The sequence below is a fragment of the Polyodon spathula genome, chromosome 20, assembly GCF_017654505.1.
Source record: "Polyodon spathula isolate WHYD16114869_AA chromosome 20, ASM1765450v1, whole genome shotgun sequence".
Taxonomy (NCBI): Eukaryota; Metazoa; Chordata; class Actinopteri; order Acipenseriformes; family Polyodontidae; genus Polyodon; species Polyodon spathula.
In genome coordinates this window covers 934,859-953,604 of record NC_054553.1, presented here as the reverse complement: position 1 = coordinate 953,604, position 18,746 = coordinate 934,859, and the positions used below count along the sequence as shown (strand labels likewise).

The window sequence follows — 18,746 nt, the reverse complement described above, 5'->3', positions numbered from 1 at the left end:
CGCACGTGCAGCGGTCCTAGTTCCAGCGTTCCTGAAACCTGCCCTCATACAGAATAAAAGGAGCAACTCCGCTTAATAATAATAAATCATAATCATCCTGCAGTGGCACAGGAAACGCCCCACATGGAAACGGCAAAAACCACACACAAGCAGTTTAATAGTGAATTTATTTACAATTTGTTTCAGTTTGGTTTTCTTTATATAAACCTTTAATTATATGTACATCAGTTATCAAATACCCTACTCTTGACAGACAGATCTAACCGGAAAGAGAACCAATACTATGTCTTTCTGATTGACAGAAATACTTTGAGTAGATGTCTAAGCCAGTCCACTGTGGCACCATAGCTATGTGGAAAGACAGTAAAAGAAGGAGTCCCTTTTTCCTGATCTCACAGTAACATTACAGATGAATGTCACAACAGTATTACAATACAGAGGACAGCTTAAAATAAAGTGCATGCAGTCTGGGTTTTGGAAACAAAAACACACGTGTGGTTTTAAAAAGTTAAGGCAATCAAGTAAGCAGATAAAGTGAATCAAACAAATGCAAGCCTGCGCTCAGGAATTGGACACACTTCAGTTACATACAAAAACAGGTGCAGCTGTGCATTTTAAAACGTGAAGCATAAAAATGACAAGGGTATGAACGACTCACCAAAGAAAAAAAAAAACAGCACTTTAAAAAAATAAAACCCACCATGTGTCAAGGACTTCTTGCGCCACAGGTAAAGGCTATTGATTACTATAAACCAATTACTCTTATAGGTTTTCACCAAGGGATAATTTAGTAACAACTACAAGGGGGTGCTATGGAATAACACAAACATGTAATAAACAGCCCAGCATGGGACAGCATTTCTGTTTTAAGCCCAGGTGACATTGCATCTTGTTCTGGTATCACAACCCTGACTAAAGCAGACACCTCTTCACATTTACTTACAATAGTTATCAATATTGCTTTTAATTAAACTGTTCAGCTTTAAAACCAGAAGTTACTTTGTCCCTTATTGCTGATGCCCTTTTACTGCAACACAGGCCAGATTAAACCATAGGGTTGCCAGCTTGAACCGGACAGATTCCACTCTGGAAGCCAAAAAAAAAAAAAAAAAAACACTAGAATCCATTTTCTTTAGGTTTTGGAAATCTGATCATATTTCAAGGCACTACATTTAAAAAAAAAAACACACACATTTGGACAAACCATATAAACATTTAAGTTCACATGAACTTAACAGAAACTGGAACAATGCGTGCCATTTAAAATGGCAGGGATTAGTTGATCAGAACCATTAAAAAACACATTGCATTTATTACTGCTCCACTATTAAACAGCTCCACTATTAATTCGTAAATGTGATTGTTTTTTTTCCCCCCCAAGCTTGAAATTTCAGTACAAGAGAACTGTATAATAAATTTACATACAACTAAAAATCCTTAAAAGCCTTTTAGCCTATGCAAATGTGTCCACTTTCTAGTCATTCTATATACACGAAGCGTCGTGCATAGAATATCATAAAATTAAACCAATGCATGAGCAAAGTGTTTGCTTTTAGGGTTTTTATAAATTCCATCCTCGTTTTAAAACCATCTCAAATTCATTCCATTGGTAGCTAATAGATCTCCAATTTAAGAGCAGGTCAAACCTATAGTTAATTATTGGTTTTGTGACATCAACTTCACAATAGGACATTTCCAGGAGAGAAGGGTGCGACTGATTTCTGTGCTTGGTCCCATGGTAGCAGCGTCCTGAAACTCCAGTGCATGAAGCAGCTCAGGTCTTGACTTGCTGCAGGTTGTCATAGTGAGGGGCATCTTCCTCCGTTTCAAAGGTGAGGTTGTCGTAGTGTGGGAGCACCTCCATCCTCACCACGCTGTTCGCCAGACTCTGATTGTCTTCTGATGTGCAGAAACAAAAGCAACACTGGTTAATGCTTAGGACATGTCAAGTCAAAACATTCAAACCAACTACAACTGATTTCACTGCAAACAGTAAAAACTCTGAATTTTATCCCACATGCAAGCCATACCCCGCCCAGCCAAAAATCCACATCTACAACGCTACCACTGGGAGAACCCATCATGCATCTGCTACAAAACAGAGCAAGCAGGAGTCGCTGTTCAAGGCTTGTCTTAAGAGCCAGGTGCTTGATCGCTCACACTGCAATTTAGTAAAACATGGCATTTACAAAAACAATAGTTTGGATGCCCTGCCTCAAAATGAGAGGTGCTGTCTTTTACTGTATAAATGATTAATATGCATGAAGCAGTTTACATCTATTTTATTTAAATCTCCCAATCCACACTTACTCTCCTCCTCATCCAACACACGCTCATCCACTTCACGTACAGAGGCGTACCCCGATGAAGCGGTCTCGCTTCGACTGTCCTCTGTGGGGAGCGGGGCGCTGATTTCAGGGGTGCTGCTAAGCACTGCCACACTTTGAACTGGCTCACTCACTTCCTCATCATCAGGCTGCTAAAAATGCAAAGAGGAACAGAAAAAGGCTGTGAAGCAGAAGTAACCCCTTTAAACATGGTACTGTACTGCAGCACAATACCAGGCCAACGGCTTCAGTAGTTTCATTTCATTTGCACACTGGGGGTTTAATTAGCTCAGGATTTCTTAAGATACATGGCACTGCATATTACATGTTTGAATGGCTCATTGTAATGCATTGGTTTTACGAAGTACCATCAATGCTGAGGATGCACTTATTCCGATCCTCCAAGGACACTGAAGAGACAGCCTTAAACATTTAAAAAAAAAAAGACAGGACGGGTGCACTATAAGCCATATATAGGCACCGGGTTTAGGAGATGGCACTGTTAGCATGCAGTGAAGCGTTGAACAGTCAGGGTTAGCAGCAAGCTACCTCAATGCCCAGAGCCTTCAGGATGTCACATTTACACATGGGGCAGGTCCTGTGTTCCAGAAGCCATGGGTCAATGCAGGTTTTGTGGAACAGGTGGCTGAAATAAAAAGCAAAGCAAGACTTTAAAACCACATTAAGAAAACAAATGATTTAGCTTGGTCCATCTATATACAAACCAAGATTGTTTAGCACCCCCCATTTCATTTTACAGCAACTGGGTAGTTTTTAGTTGAATGGTCTGTGCCTTATAATTGAAAACCAAGGGGATTATGGTCTGGACTTCTGAATGCAACAAAAACAAAAAACCCACACAGCCAGGCGGCTTTACAGATAAGTTCATTGTTAAAATACAGTACATTGAAAGAAAGTTACATTTAAGAACTTAACACCACATGTTTGTGCCCAAGGTGTTAAGATATGAACAGGCCAGGCTAAAGGGCCCTGAGCCTAGCCAAGGTGCACCAATAAGTGTTATAATGGGTGTGACCTGGTTAATGACAAACTCGGCGCTCTTGGAGTTGAGTCAGAGCCTCTAATCAGTTATACACATAGTGTGCAGCAGTCACACAATGGTACACAGGTACACGGCACAACTCAGCACCTCACAATCACTGAAACAAGCCTTCTACTCAAAAAAGCACAACTTTCCATCTGTTTTTCGATTTGTTTCAGAAGGGTCAAGGGGAAATTCTATAGCAAAGCAATTTGATATTTCTCACCTCCAAGTGAAACATTTACCGCAATCCCCATGACAGCCAGTCTCCTTTTATTATATATAGAGAAGTTACAGCAAAGAGCTTGTTTACGGAAAGTCCTGGTGTAACCATCACCTGCTGCTGTTCAGTACCACATGGTACACCCGAGCTGTACCGTTCTGAGAATAATCAGAACTGCTGTCAGCAAGTACCATCTACCAAAGATGGAACAACTCTTACACTACAAAAAGCTCAAAAGTAACCCGCTCAGTGCTTTGCTCTGGAACTCCAATGCTTAACACAGCAGCCTCGGGTTGGGGTGTAAAGCACAATTTCACTGAACAGGCCAGCAAACCAGTTATAGGTATGCCCATGTACAGACAATTCAACTTTAAAATATGAGGTCCTTTCTGTATTGTTACTCTGTGAGAGAGAGAGAGAGAGAGAGAGAGAGAGAGAGAGAGAGAGAGAGAGAGAGAGATACAAAAGGGACGTTTGGATTGAGTCACTGAGGAGAGAACTGTACACACGTTTGAAGTACCAGGAACTGATTTGTTCTGGTTAGTCTCGCTTGTTTTTTTTGTCATCTTTGAAAGACAGTGAATAACGTTCCTGCATGCTGTGAATTAAGAAGTTAAGGTAAACAGCTGATGAAACACTAGTGGGGTGACCCTGCCATACTAGCAAATAATTGCCATGGAAACAAGGTGCACACCGCCAGGAAGGCAGAGAAATCTTTAAATAATGCAATGTCCCTTCAACAGTGAACACAGCCCACTAGAGAGAGACCGGATGCAACAGACATGTACTGTACTTGCCACTAAACTGCAAAGGCAGCGCCTCCCAAACACCTGTCATGATCATCACATACTTGCATGTTAATATGCGCACAACATCGTTCGGATTGTAGACCTCGATGCAAACCGCACAGCTGTCCGCGTCTGCTCCAATCTCCTATTAAAACACAAAAATAAGAGTTCTTTCTTTCCCCATCGTGTAACTCCAGCAGTACAGGGTTTGTCGAGCCCAATGAACTCGGTTTGGAGTAAGATTACAAGTGTACCTTGTCGCCCGTCTTCAGAGTGCGGACCTCCAACTGGCTGATGGCTTTCTTAGCATCCGCTTTGAGCTGCTTCTGTAAACAGTAGAAACACACCGATGAGAATCAAGATCATACAAGAGGCTACATCAAGTGTACAAACCTGCCTGCTTAACAACAGTGGCAAAGAAAGAGAAGGATTGCTGGCATGCTGGAAGACGTGAAGCAGTCTGCACTCTGCAGACAGACCAGAGTGGAGAGCTTGTTACTGGCTAGATATCTCCTGGAACAAAAACCATCAACACAACATGGTCCTTTTTGTTTAGATGGTTGCCTTGATCATTTTAGAAGAACAAAAAATAAAATCTTATTGCAATGGATTAGAGAAGTTTGTAAGGTACAGCAGGAGCACAAGAGCTGGATCTTTAAATAAGGGAGCATCGAGGAACGTGATTTCCTCTGTGAGTATTTACTGACAAAGGAAACTGCTGTGATTCTGTGGAAATCCCTTTTGGAATCCACTGTAAAGCCGAGGAGTATAGGGAGGGTGGGCAGGACACCTTAATGACTCCCATGTATTAGGGTAATCATTGTAGGGCTGCGTGGAGTAGATTCAGTGACGATGCTGTGGGGAACATGACAGCTCTGTATATGTTATTGTGCCCCTCTTGAGTAAGTGTATAAAATCAACAATCAGTTCTTGAATAAAAGGAAGAGCTGATAACATGGACTATACTGTCTCACTATGATCAAAGGAACTTGCATGTCAACAAGCAAAGCATGCCACAATGGGGGGGGGGGGGGGGGGATCATATTTTAGCATTAATCTACATTCAATTTTCTCCTCAAAAAATTAATTCTAGTGCCAGAATTGACCAGCTTCCAGGACCAGCGGGAGAGCAATACTACAGTTTCTTTCAAGATCCTCGCCTCTAGACAATGGAGTCATTTTCACGTCTGCATTCTGTTCTAAGAACGCTGGCTCAATCTTAGTAGGGTTGGAGTTAGTCCTGGAGTAGTACTACTTAGCAATTTCTACTGGACAGGCAGTGCCCTTCGTAAAAAATGGCTGGGAGACAGGTTCAAGCACAGGTAAAGGTTTATCTGTACTAGCTAGTGTGTGCAAGCCAACCGCTAGCTCAATTCCCAACCCACACAGCCTCCATGGAAATCCAACTCGTTCTCTAGCCCTGCTTTGGGATTAAGGGGAACACTTAGAGACAGGTAACCTTAGCAAACCAGCTGCAACTTCCAGTTAATTGACCTGATGCGTCCCAAGCCTTCTTGGTAAGCATTGGGTTACCTATGGACAAGCAGTCCGAGATAACCCCTCTCCACCACTGTGGTTTACATCCAAATGAGCACTTTGCTCTTGTCAAACGGAAATAGAAGTTACAAATAAAGGAGTCTGAGGCTAGCCGAGTCTTGGACTTGTGCTGTATTTATTATAAAAACAACTGCTCCGGCAAAGAGAGCATCCAATTGCTGAAGGTCAACAGGAAAAAGGAAACAAATCCTCCCTCCAGTTTGTGTTTGCAGCAGCGACAGGTTTCTACCAAGTCTGCTTCTTCTGCTACAGCCAGCACCAGTGCAGGTCCACAGTGTGCTCGAGTACAAACAAGCCCAGAAACCAGCCAAGCACGGATTAAAGGACTGCGTTAGCTCCTGAAGTCCTACAGGCTACTCATTTAAGTGTACAGATTCTCAAGACGCAGTACAGAGCAAAGAGAATACCTGTCTCCTGTTCAGCGCTCTGGACGTGTGGAGCCGGCGGGCAGAGTAGAAGATGAAGTATCCCACGGTGGCGGCGGTGACGATGAAGAAGGAGATGGAGACGAAGAAAACAGAGTAGTGGCTCATCCAGGGGCCATGCTGCTTGCCCACCTTGATTGACAGGGTGACCTGGAACCCGCTCTGGATCAGATGCACAATCTCCATGCCCTTGCTGTTCCCCACCATGATAGCGACTGTGTCCTTCGCCCCTGGGGAAAAAAAAAGACCAGGTTAGGAACCTCAAAACTCATCCACTACAATGATCTTTACTAAAGCTTCGACTGTGGAGGCCTGTACAAGAACACACAGCACGCATGAATAAAGACATGCAATAACTGGAAAGAAATCGGAAAATACAAGGTCTTTTGGTTTTCATTTTCTTCAGTTCAGAAAGATGGCTGGCGGACGGCAGCGAGGTGCAAAACAAACAAACTGGAGCACAGGCATATAAAACACACAAACTAAATAAATATACATCAACTGTTTTATGCATCAGCAGCTTGTACATCCTGCTCTCAACTAAACATGAAACATATTCAAATACAAAAGCAACATTTATTTATTTTTAAGCCAGGGCAGCTAAACCTGCTTCATTACAAGACAAGCAGCACATGATTCTTCCAACTGCAGGAGTTGCATTTTTGGAACTTCATCAGCACTTTGGAATGCAGTTGCACCAGAAATGTGAACTTAGATATTGCTTCTTTGCATGAAATTCCTTCCTACTGCAAATAGGGCAATCCCTCAGAAAGCCTACTTGTTTACATAACCTAAGAGACAGAAGGTGGATTGTGGATTTATTCAAAACAAAGTTGCCCTTTATGGACGGTTGCATGCTTTTGTTGGTGGCAGAGTGTAAAATCTCTCTTGCGTGAAGGGGAGCACCACTGCTTTCACCATGCAATACGATTCTTCACATTCAAGATAAAGTACTATCCTAGTAACTAGTCGCAGCACGGTGACACCCAGCTCATCATACAGTTCCACACTGCAAATTCAAGTAACTAAATAAAAAATTAGTACAAGAGTTTAAGGAGCAAAAGTGAACAGATGAAATCTGCCTGGCGAAGCAACATATTAACACAATGCAGTTTCCTAACCAGCAAGCAAATGCATTCTTCCAGTATTTGTTTATCTGAATGCTACAGCAGGTGTGGTTGTGCATTCACAAAAGCAGCATTGTTCACAGGCTGGGGTAGATAAAATGAATAGGGGAAAAAAAGTGGATTGGCCAAATTTCATTCTCATTTGATTAGTGTCTAGCAATCTCATTCGAGCGTGTGTGCTCGCTTTTAAAAGTAGGGAGGTGAAGGAGTTCGACTAAGGGTTACGATGCAGAAGGAGGATTCAGGGTTAAATATGAGCAATGCATGTTAAGACAGAGACTGTGACACAAGGGAGAGGTTTGTAAATGTCACGCACAGCACAGTAGAGAGTATAGGCTGGAGGAACCGCAGACCAACCTTTGCATGAGCAGTTTATAGTAAATCACAACCCCATGCTTGCTTCTCACAGTGAAAAGGAAGATAGACACAGAGACCACAAACTCACACCAGCAGTCAATCTCTCTGGAAGAGACAGGAACAGGCTGCTTAAATAGCTACCACTAAACACTAGCAACACCATGTTTGGATTGTAAAGGTTAGTCAACAAGCTCACAGTGTACTTTGTACTGAAATACTGGCACCAACAATACCTTATCGGATGTCTTTGCAAAGACATCGACTTGGGGCTGCATACAATACTTCCATCCACACTGATCCAACTGGTTCAGCTGAATTAGTTGCTGGCAGTTGCCAAGTGTCTAACTGGGGTAGTGGCAGGATTTACAGAAGTTATATTTACAATGCCACAAACAGGAAGTCCAGGTTTTCCAAGTTTCATAGTACAGAACTGTATAAAAGTGCAAATTAAAAAACAGCTTCCCTTTTCTCATTATATCATACCCCTAATCATTTAACCTCTACTGCATGAACTCACTAGGCACCCATCTACTATAAAAGAAAAGTTCTTAATCCAACAAAACTTTAGTTGGTGCAGAGCATTTAGTGAGCAAACCAGTGCGCACTACAAATTAGCTGTACCTTTGAGATTGTGATCACCAAAAAACAAGTAGTCCTTAATAGTAAGCGTCTCTATTGTGAGGATCTCAAAGTTAAGAAGATCCAACTTACTTGACAGCACCACAAGACACTTATCTATTCAAATTCCCCCCCCCCACCCCCCACCCCACCCCCACCCACCCACCTGTTGAGCAGTCAGTGTGGTGTAGCCTCTAAGCAACTTCTACCATGGCTCATCCATTTGTTGCTTTCTTTATTCAAACAGACATGTATAACTTGAAGATTTTAGCCTTGCACCCACCCCACCTAGCAACATGAACCCGGGGGTATTTCCGAGGACTAACAATTTCACTCCAATCTGTTTACACTTTTCTTTCTACCATGGCAACCCCAACAGGCTGATCTCCATCATGGAAAGCAATTCACTGGCCAGCCCCTTCAGCATTCCTCAAAACACAAGCGCTTTTCTGGTTTGTTTTTTTTAAAGTTATAACTAAACGGGTCTCCATCTGCAACTTTGCCATGACTCCCAATACTAGCTACAGTATTATGGGTCAATACTGCAAGCTTTCTTAGGTTATCCAAATGTGTGTGTGGCTTCAAAAGGGAAAACTATCACACAAGCAGCTAGACCAACACAGATGTAGAAAGCCTGAAATTATTCTGGATTATGAGGGATATGCGATTAACTGAAATGCTGCTTTCTCCTTGTCAGACACGATCTCGAAGAGTAACGTTTCTGGTCTCTTGCATAGGAGAAGGGGTGTGGGAGTTGAATGAATGGCTGTTAAGGTCACAGTGGGAGAAGAAAGCTTTCAGTATTCTCATGCGATTAATCCAGACTACGCACTGTATACCAAAACATTATGAAGCTTACAACCTCATGCAACAGCTACCAAGCACAGCGTTACATCATTCAGTAAAATCTCTCTAGCAAGCCCAGGTGGTCTTATTAAGTCAATAGGGGTGGCCTTCATAAATACCACTGTTTACATACAACAATAAACATTACGAGTTTATCTAAACGTGGAACTTAGCGTTTGATTGTACTTGTTGCTGCAGTATTGTATTGTTTGTAGAAAGCACACGCACTGCTAATATTTATCAACCTTCCTCTTACTGAAGACCACACTTTTCATGTGAAATACTGCATTTAAACAGTTCCTACAAAGCAATAGCAACGTGAAAAGGGAAGGAGTTAAAAAAAAGGGGGGAGTTCGAATCCCTGGCCTCGGTTAAAAAAAAAATATATTTTCTATTATTTATTTACAGAATTGTAAATGATCCCACCCTCTCTCGTTTAGCATTATTTCTATATTTAAAAAAGTCCAGGTTCCAGATCATTTGAGAAAATGCCCGTTAAATAGGTTGGTAACTTGTTAAACCGTTCCTGACAACCCAACATGTAACTAAGGAATGACCTACAGACTCGGTCTCGACCGACACTGCGCACTAACAGCCAAGCGCCACAACCTTTCCAACAGCTTCCAATGACATAATTAAAAGTGTGGAGAACACTCAGCCCACAGACTGAATGCTTTAGAAACGTTACACTATATGTTTGTTTAAACTCAGTCGTCGTCTTACCTGGGTGATACATTTCAATGACTTCATTTCCCAAAGTGGGGTAGTTAAAGATTACCACCGCAACAGCACCCCGAAAAACAGCCTTTGTGATTTTATCTGTAAATGTACATCCATTTCCCCGCTGAATCAAGGCTATCCACTTTTTCTTTGCGTATTCGGGTACATCATACACGGTGCGCTCTGAGCAGCCATGCAGGGGATCTGGCAAAACCACTAGCCCGTTGGCGTTGGTAATGAACGAATTCTGTCCATAGAGCCCACTTTCTTCATCCTCCCACACAGTCTCATTGATCTCTGGATTGACAAAGGAGATGTTCACGTAAGCGGTCCACAAAGAACTCGCGCTGGAGCCGTGCAGGCAAGTGAAACACAACGTGCAAACCAGGAGAAACCAGCAGCACACGCTTCGCTTGCAGAGAAAACTCATAGCGGCGAAATCAAATGTGACAAAAAGAAAACCCGATGCTGATCTAAACACCACGACCCGCGGTAACGATAACTCTGCCTTTTCCTCTGACTGGTGTCCTTCGGCAGGTGTTCAACAACTTTCCACTTGGAGCAAACCTTTACTCTGCCCAATAAATGAGGTCGAATGGAATTTGAACACGCCTGTTTTCTTAAAGTGACAACGACTAGAGTTGCCAATCGGGAATTGCAAATTAACGATCCGTACTGGGACCAGGGCTAGGTTTATGGCTGCACTGTGAGATACTCCGTTTAGCACAGGTTATTTTACCAGTGTAAACGCTACAAACAGTGCAGTATGTTGATATAAGGGACACACACTAGCCTACGTTTCTACTACAGTATTGTGCAGACTGTCACTTTCATCGGTCTTCCACGTGATTTTTCAGCGAGTGTTACATTGGCCCGGTTCACAGCTATCACTCCTCATAATGCGATAACAGTACATTCCAAGACCTTTGCTCTTTTACCTCGCTCCTGGACTCATAGTTAAGGCGACCAGCTGATGTTGTCTTGTGGTGCTTATCGTGTACGCCTGCGTCTCTGTATCGACTGTGATAAACAGTTACTACTGTATAAAAAGATAACATGTTTGAGATGACGATTAAAAATAAACAATACCAACTAAGTTTATACTAATTAGGGCTTAGTTTATTGTGTTGCGGCAAACAATCATTATTTTCAATTGGCCTACAAGTAACAAAATACATTAAATATATCTTACTTTCATGCTTTTCAGACATTTTTTTAATCAGACCTTATTCGATCAGTAGATAACAGAATAAATTAAGAACTATCGTATAGCTACTTAAAAGCTTATTACATTCAATACCAGTCTTTCTCAGTGAATTCTAGTCGAAACGTTTGTCATGGGTTATTTAGTATTTACAAATTGACATTTTTGACTGGATAATAATAATAATAATAATAATAATAATAATAATAATAATAATAATAAACAATTGCGCCTTAAAGCTATTTGGAAACGTACCTGTGAAGAACATTCCTCCGAGGGTGGTCTTTATAAATAACCAATAGCTCACTGAGGGAGAAACACCTGCTGGGCTGGTGCTGATAAGATCTCACTTAGACTAGTCCAAAGAGGCTCATTGAAGAAAACAAAACATAAAAAGAGCTGTTCCGACAGGTTCCAGTTCACACAACCTAGGGAACTGCCTTGTTCTAGTTACAGGCAGGAATCGGGGCGCAAATGGGAGAAAAGCAAGGTATTGAAATGCGTGTTTCTCGTTCCTTTTAAAGCAAAACTAAAAACCATCAAACACCGAAACTAACCAGCGATTTCGTGTTTTGTTATTGTAGTGCGATCCTAAGAGATACGTATTCAATGCGTTAGACCTTACCTAAAAACAAAGCAGCTTGCATACACATAGATTTACATGAACATTTAATATGTAGATTGTTATACTGCGATTATTAAAATCAGGAATGGGAGGGTAATTAGCATTATACTATGAATTTAAACAGTTTTCTTTATTAGAATGATTTGTTTGGAGGGAATAATTGCATATATTTGAGCTAACGTAATGTTATTTAAACTGTCAATAGAAAATTGTTCACTTCTGTAAATGTTTCTGTGAATCCCTTCTTTATTTGTTATTTGTTTATTTAGCACTCACAGAGTCTAGGGTGTGTGAGCTGTGCATCAGCTACTGGGTCACTTACAACAACGTCTCACCCGAAAGACGGAGCACAAGGAGGTTAAGTGACTTGCTCAATGTCTAGAGCCGGGATTTAAACTGGGGACCCCCTGGTTACAAGGACGTTTCTTTAACCACTGGATCACACAGCCCCCTATTATTTCCTTTTTCAGTTTATTTATTGTTTATTTATTTTCTTTTTCTTTTTACACATGCCCAGGGACTGCCAATAAAAATTAGCTTATATATAAATTTGGGTGCAATAGGCCTACATGTCACAAATGTTACAAACTGCAGGTTGTCCTTATCAAATAAATACATTAATAAAATAAATATGTACGCCGTATACAGCAGATTGTAGGTAATAAAACATCTAATAAAAGTATCTAATAATTAATAGTATTATCAATTGAAGAGTAAGAATTGTGTTAACAATGGAGTACTCGTTTGTATCATTATAATCATAGCTGGCCTCTCAGTATGTCTGTCTGAATGTACATAACCCGAAGCATGCAAATAACCCGTAAAACACCGGCCTGAGTTTCGTGAGCAGCAGGCTTTCTTCTATACAATCGCTGCTACCGAATTATTTCGGACTCAATCCGAAGGCAGCTGGCCCTGTAAAACAGGTGGCATTATACTTGTAACACGTGTTTTCCACCACACACACACACACACACACACACTATTCAATTGGTTTCAACGAGATACACACACGTGTCAACAGCGTTCACAACCCGCTTGACATTCTTCCTCTGGTGTATGATAGGCATCTTCTTCCCTCTACTCCTATGGTACAGAATGCTACATCTCGTTCTTAGCTCGCGTTATTATGCAACATGTTTATTCTACTTTTTTGAAAGCTCCTTCCTCCATCGGCAACATATACATTTTTTAAATTTAAATTTGCAGAGGACACAAAAGTAGGAGGAGTGGCAAACACTGTTGCAGCAGCAAAGGTCATTCAAAATGATCTAGACAAGATTCAGAACTGGGCAGACACATGGCAAATTACATTTAATAGAGAAAAGTGTAAGGTACTGCACGCAGGAAATAAAAATGTACATTATAAATATCATATGGGAGATACTGAAATTGGAGAAGGAATCTATGAAAAAGACCTAGGAGTTTTTGTTGACTCAGAAATGTCTTCATCTAGACAATGTGGGGAAGTTATAAAAAAGGCTAACAAGATGCTCGGATACATTGTGAAAAGTGTTGAATTTAAATCAAGGGAAGTAATGTTAAAACTGTACAATGCACTAGTAAGACCTCATCTTGAATATTGTGTTCAGTTCTCGCTATAAAAAAGATATTGCTGCTCTAGAAAGAGTGCAAAGAAGAGCGACCAGAATTATTCCGGGTTTAAAAGGCATGTCATATGCAGACAGGCTAAAATAATTGAATCTGTTCAGTCTTGAACAAAGAAGACTACGTGGCGACCTAATTCAAGCATTCAAAATTCTAAAAGGTATTGACAATGTCGACCCAAGGGACTTTTTCGACCTGAAAAAAGAAACAAGGACCAGGGGTCACAAATGGAGATTAGACAAAGGGGCATTCAGAACAGAAAATAGGAGGCACTTTTTTACACAGAGAATCGTGAGGGTCTGGAATCAACTCCCCAGTAATGTTGTTGAAGCTGACACCCTGGGATCCTTCAAGAAGCTGCTTGATGAGATTCTGGGATCAATAAGCTACTAACAACCAAATGAGCAAGATGGGCCGAATGGCCTCCTCTATTTTGTAAACTTTCCTATGTTCTTATGTTTTTATTTAATTAAAACCCCTATTGATTATTGCAATGAAAACATGTAACTAGTGCTATATACAGTGTGTGTGTGTGTGTGTGTGTGTCTATATATATATATATATATATAATATATATATATATATATATATATATATATATATATATATATATTCAAAGTTTTGGCAGAATTCAGACATACTGTTCTACATTTTTTTTTTAATGTAATAATAGTCGTGACTGAAGGGGAAAGACAGACAGGCACACATTGGAGTATTTCCAGCCTTGCATAGTCATTGTGATTGCTGTTCTACCAATAGCCAATGTTGCAGTACCCTTTACTTAGCAGGGAGGGGTTAGTGCAAAGTCACCAGTTTATTCTTCCAAGTTGGGTTGGTTTCTTTTATTGACTGTGCAACCTGTTTCCTCCTTTGCCTTTACTGACACTCGCTTATATAACCAGGCAATTGCATTCCTTCACTTGGAACTCTCTCTGACCTGGAAGGAGCGTGTAGGTCACATGCTCTGATTGCAGTGACACTGTTGGAGTGATCTTGAACACCACCACCACAGGAAGTGATGAAGTAGCAGGAAGCATCAGAAACTTTCCAAAAAATCCCAAAACACTGAAATATTCCACCCCAGGAGCTGGACCCACCCCTGTAACACGGTTTATCTTGTTCCAACAATTACCGTTTATAATAATTAAAAGGAAACCTTTGTGAGGAGAGAGCTCATAAGTGCCTATGTCCTATATTTATATATATATAATATATATATAATATATATATATATATATATATATATAGATATATATATATATAATAATATGTATACTATAAATATCTCATAAAGTAGTGACTTTAAAGTCTCATCGGTACTTTATGAGCATAGGCTGTGAAATAAATATACCATTCTGTCAATTACTACAACTGTGCATATACAGAACAAGGTTAGGAAATCAAACAGAATCACAGGTAGATAATGCAAATATTGAACTGAGGTGAATATTCTCTCCCGATATGAAAACAAGTCTGTTGATACTGTTTGAGTGGCTTCCTTGACACAAGTAACTCTGTCTCGTCTCGTTTCTATTAGTCTGCTGAGTGATTACTAATCAGTAGCTTCACTAGCATCACATTGCCATCACTGCCAATGTAACTGCTTGACTTTCTAAACGGCTGGTTAACAATATGTCCCTTCACTGGCGATATGCAATTGTAGGTTTAACAGCCAGATAACAGTAATATATTTGGGGAAGCCATCCCAAAAGAACAGTGGTCTACAAGATTGGAATTTTACCTACAAGTGACTGCCAGAATTAAATATTTATTATGGAAGTGTTCTCACCTGTTACAGAACTACCATAGGCTGCATTTACAGAAACACCTTGTCCATTTCCACATTGGTATTTGCCCATGCATACTGAATCCTAGGTAGGCCCACCGGTGCATTTCAGATCATTTTATGATTACCCCTCCTTTGCTCTCATTATTTAAACAATTCCAGTATGCTGTTTAGAATCATAAGATGTGATAAATAAGCTGTTGTTTCTGATTTTCCAGTTGTCAGAAACCAGAGACCAGTATTTTTACATGGTAAATGGAGGCTGCATAATTTAATGCGCCGATTGGCATCTGCAGATAAAACAGTGTCAAATGTAAACCTCTGCTTTGGTAAAACACCAAATCCCCTGTGGAAATACAATTGCTAAAATACTTATAAAAAATAAAATACACCAGTATTGCTGCACACAGGATTATCTGAAATCGAGGGGATTTTCAAAACTACGCAGAATAAAAATGAAATGAAATGTGAAATAAAGAACCTATTGGTACTTAAAAGAGCTTCATTTAAATCCCTCGTGTGGTTATGCGTTTGTTTGTTTTTTTAATTTACGTATTAACCCTTTCAGTTCTGAATTATTTTTGTCAAAAAGCTGAAGAATGCAAAATTAAGTTACATAATCCAAAAAGGACCTCTTTTATTGAGTATACATGAGAACGGGACAACACAAACATTGGTAAATGGGACTTTAAAGTCCTGTCAGTACTTTAATACAAACCACATGTATTGAAAAATAAGTCAAACAAACATCAAGACATGTTGTACTCACTTGTATAATATAGCTGGTATAATATTTCTTACTTGCCTTTTATCACAGAAAGCTTATTTTAACATCCAGCACTGATAAGACTCAAAGGGTTTACTATCTGGGAATGAGTTCTGGTTTGCTGCATTGGGTGCTGTGGCTCACACCCACGGTCAGTTCTAATGACCCCTCCCCTGTTGTGATACAGGGCTCTCCTCTGTCACGCTGGCATTCTTCTACTTGGATAGCTTTCCCAGCAGGCAACAAAGGAACAATAAAGAGGGCCTGGGGTAGGTGCAGGTTCCTGGTAATTTAATACACCATCCCTGAAACCTGGGACTTAGCAGTTCTGGGTTTTGTCATCCCAGATCTAGCAAACAAGTAACAACAGAATATTCCAATTGCTATTAAAACAACGGTGAAGGCTGTGACGATTTGAAAAGCAGCCTGCCACGGTGCACTGCAGTGTGCCTGTGGGTCTCAGATTGCACGCCTTACTACTGGGGGCTATTTTCTTTTGGGGGTGAGAGACTTTGAGTGCCTGCTATGCCCGACTTTGCTAGTTAATCCAAAAATAGGCTGCAGTGAGGGAGCAGCAAGTGGGGCTTACACCTCGCCTCACAGCAGGAGAGAGGAGGAAACAGGGAGATGGCAAGTTTCAAAACCACCACTTACCAAAAGGCTGGTGGTTTTGAAACTTACTGTTCGATTTCCTCCTCCCCTGTTGTTGCACTGGACTAAAGCTACTTTCCACTCACCATTATGCACCATGGGGCTCGTCTCATTGCCCGTGCCAGGTATGTTAAAGATGACCACAGCCGAGGCTCCGTTCCTCACCGCTACTTCGATCTTGTCTGTAAACGTGCAGTTCCCTCTTTCTATCAGAGCAATCCAGTGGGCTTCAGAAAAGGTGAAGAGAGTGTGTGGTTTGCAGGCGTGCAGATCCTGAGAGCTGGGAATGCCCACCACTCCAGAGGCCTCGCGGAGCGGGGAGTCCAGACCATACAGCCCACACTCACACACCTCGCTCACAGTCGCCATGCTACCTGGGCTCTTGTAGCTAATCTCCAACAAGGCTGTCCAAACCACAGAGGCTCCGGCAAAGGACTGGAAAACCAACACAACAAACCAAAGCAATGGAAAGCAAAAACCTCTCTTGCTGCCCATTCCGCAGTTGTTTTGTTTTATATATGGGGAGAGATCCTGTAAAGACGAGTTCAGTCCCGCTCTGATCTTGTGCTTGCACTGAGAGAGCAGTTCTTGTTAAGAGTAAGCCGATACCTTCCCTAGTAATAGAAACCGTGTTTGCGTCAGCTGCAGTCCTCCCTGTTATCTTAGTGAACCTTGATCTGCTTTTAGAGCCCTGTATTTAAAGAGAACCTCACTTGAAGTCATAGGAATAAACAGAGCGCAGAAAACCTGTGAAATATTGCAGTGCCTAGCTGTACATTCACTCAAAGACTCTCTCTCTCTCTCTCTCTCTCTCTGATGTTTAACAGTTTGGGGAATTCTGTAGCTTAATATAAAAAAAAATAGTGCATACAGCACTGATAAGACCCAAAGGGTTAAAGATTTGTGAATCAGTACTGGTTTGCTGCATTGGATACTGGCTTATACCCACAGTCAGTTCTAATGAACCTTCCCCTGTTTTGATACAGGGCTCTCCCCTGTCACACTAGTATTCTACCTTAAGATTAGGGCGAATTGAAAGTAACTTTACCACATCTATGCACCATATCATTGATGTGGTAAACTGACTTTCTAAACACTCTGTATATACGCACACGCACATCTATGCACCATATCATTGATGTGGTAAACTGACTTTCTAAACACTCTGTATATACGCACACGCACATCAATGCACCATATCATTGATGTGGTAAACTGACTTTCTAAACACTCTGTATATACGCACACGCACATCTATGCACCATATCATTGATGTGGTAAACTGACTTTCTAAACACTCTGTATATACGCACACGCACATCTATGCACCATATCATTGATGTGGTAAACTGACTTTCTAAACACTCTGTATATACGCTGACGCACATCTATGCACCATATCATTGATGTGGTAAACTGACTTTCTAAACACTCTGTATATACGCACACGCACATCTATGCACCATATCATTGATGTGGTAAACTGACTTTCTAAACACTCTGCATATACGCACACGCACATCTATGCACCATATCATTGATGTGGTAAACTGACTTTCTAAACACTCTGTATATACGCTGACGCACATCTATGCACCATATCATTGATGTGGTAAACTGACTTTCTAAACACTCTGTATATACGCACACGCACATCTATGCACCATATCATTGATGTGGTAAACTGACTTTCTAAACACTCTGTATATACGCACACGCACATTTATGTGTATATCTATATCTAGAGAGAGAGAATTCAAAAATAGCAAACAGCACTACATCCCAGACTAAAGCACTTGGTTTACCCACCAGCTTTGCCTCTGGTTTACGACAGGTTTCCAGTGAAACTGCAGAACACAGATGGAATGTGTTTATCAGTTGTTTGTTTTAAAGCTTTTTATACCAGTGCATCACTTTTAATGTCATTCAAGTACACCAATAGTGTTGCAAAACTAGAGTTATATAAAAAAAAAAAAATACAATAAGAAAAACAACTCAACAGGCTCACTCAACACAAAAACACTGTGAACACCAATTGAAAAAATAACAACAGAAACACTGTATCAAACATTCATA

The 18,746-nt window shown here is 40.8% G+C and overlaps 1 protein-coding gene across 5 annotated transcripts; it reads right to left on the bottom strand.

Moving 5' to 3' along the window:
* Positions 1-150: 150 nt before the first annotated feature.
* Positions 151-17,296, bottom strand: LOC121295821 (E3 ubiquitin-protein ligase RNF128-like). Of its 5 annotated transcripts, none has more exons than XM_041220904.1 (7): positions 16,757-17,296; positions 6,345-6,592; positions 4,635-4,706; positions 4,443-4,525; positions 2,877-2,973; positions 2,311-2,476; positions 151-1,899 (listed from the first exon to the last, which is right to left on the bottom strand). In XM_041220904.1, exons 1-7 carry the CDS (start codon positions 17,163-17,165, stop codon positions 1,775-1,777), a joined length of 1,200 nt encoding a protein of 399 aa, XP_041076838.1. In that variant the 5' UTR covers positions 17,166-17,296; the 3' UTR covers positions 151-1,774. The 5 variants fall into 5 exon arrangements, with proteins under 5 accessions (XP_041076838.1, XP_041076837.1, XP_041076839.1 ...); XM_041220903.1 differs by having other exon boundaries at positions 2,311-2,479; positions 16,757-17,292; XM_041220905.1 differs by lacking the exon at positions 16,757-17,296 and adding an exon at positions 10,034-10,593 and having other exon boundaries at positions 2,361-2,479.
* Positions 17,297-18,746: the final 1,450 nt, after the last annotated feature.

Coding starts and splice junctions, on each gene's coding strand:
- LOC121295821 (XM_041220901.1), bottom strand. CDS start 10,460: ATGAGTTTTCTCTGCAAGCGAAGCGTGTGCTGCTGGTTTCTCCTGGTT. Junction 2,974..4,442: donor GTGCGCATATTAACATGCAA/GTATGTGATGAT, acceptor TTTTTATTTCAG/CCACCTGTTCCACAAAACCT. Junction 1,900..2,310: donor TGTGTTGGATGAGGAGGAGA/GTAAGTGTGGAT, acceptor TCTGCACATCAG/AAGACAATCAGAGTCTGGCG.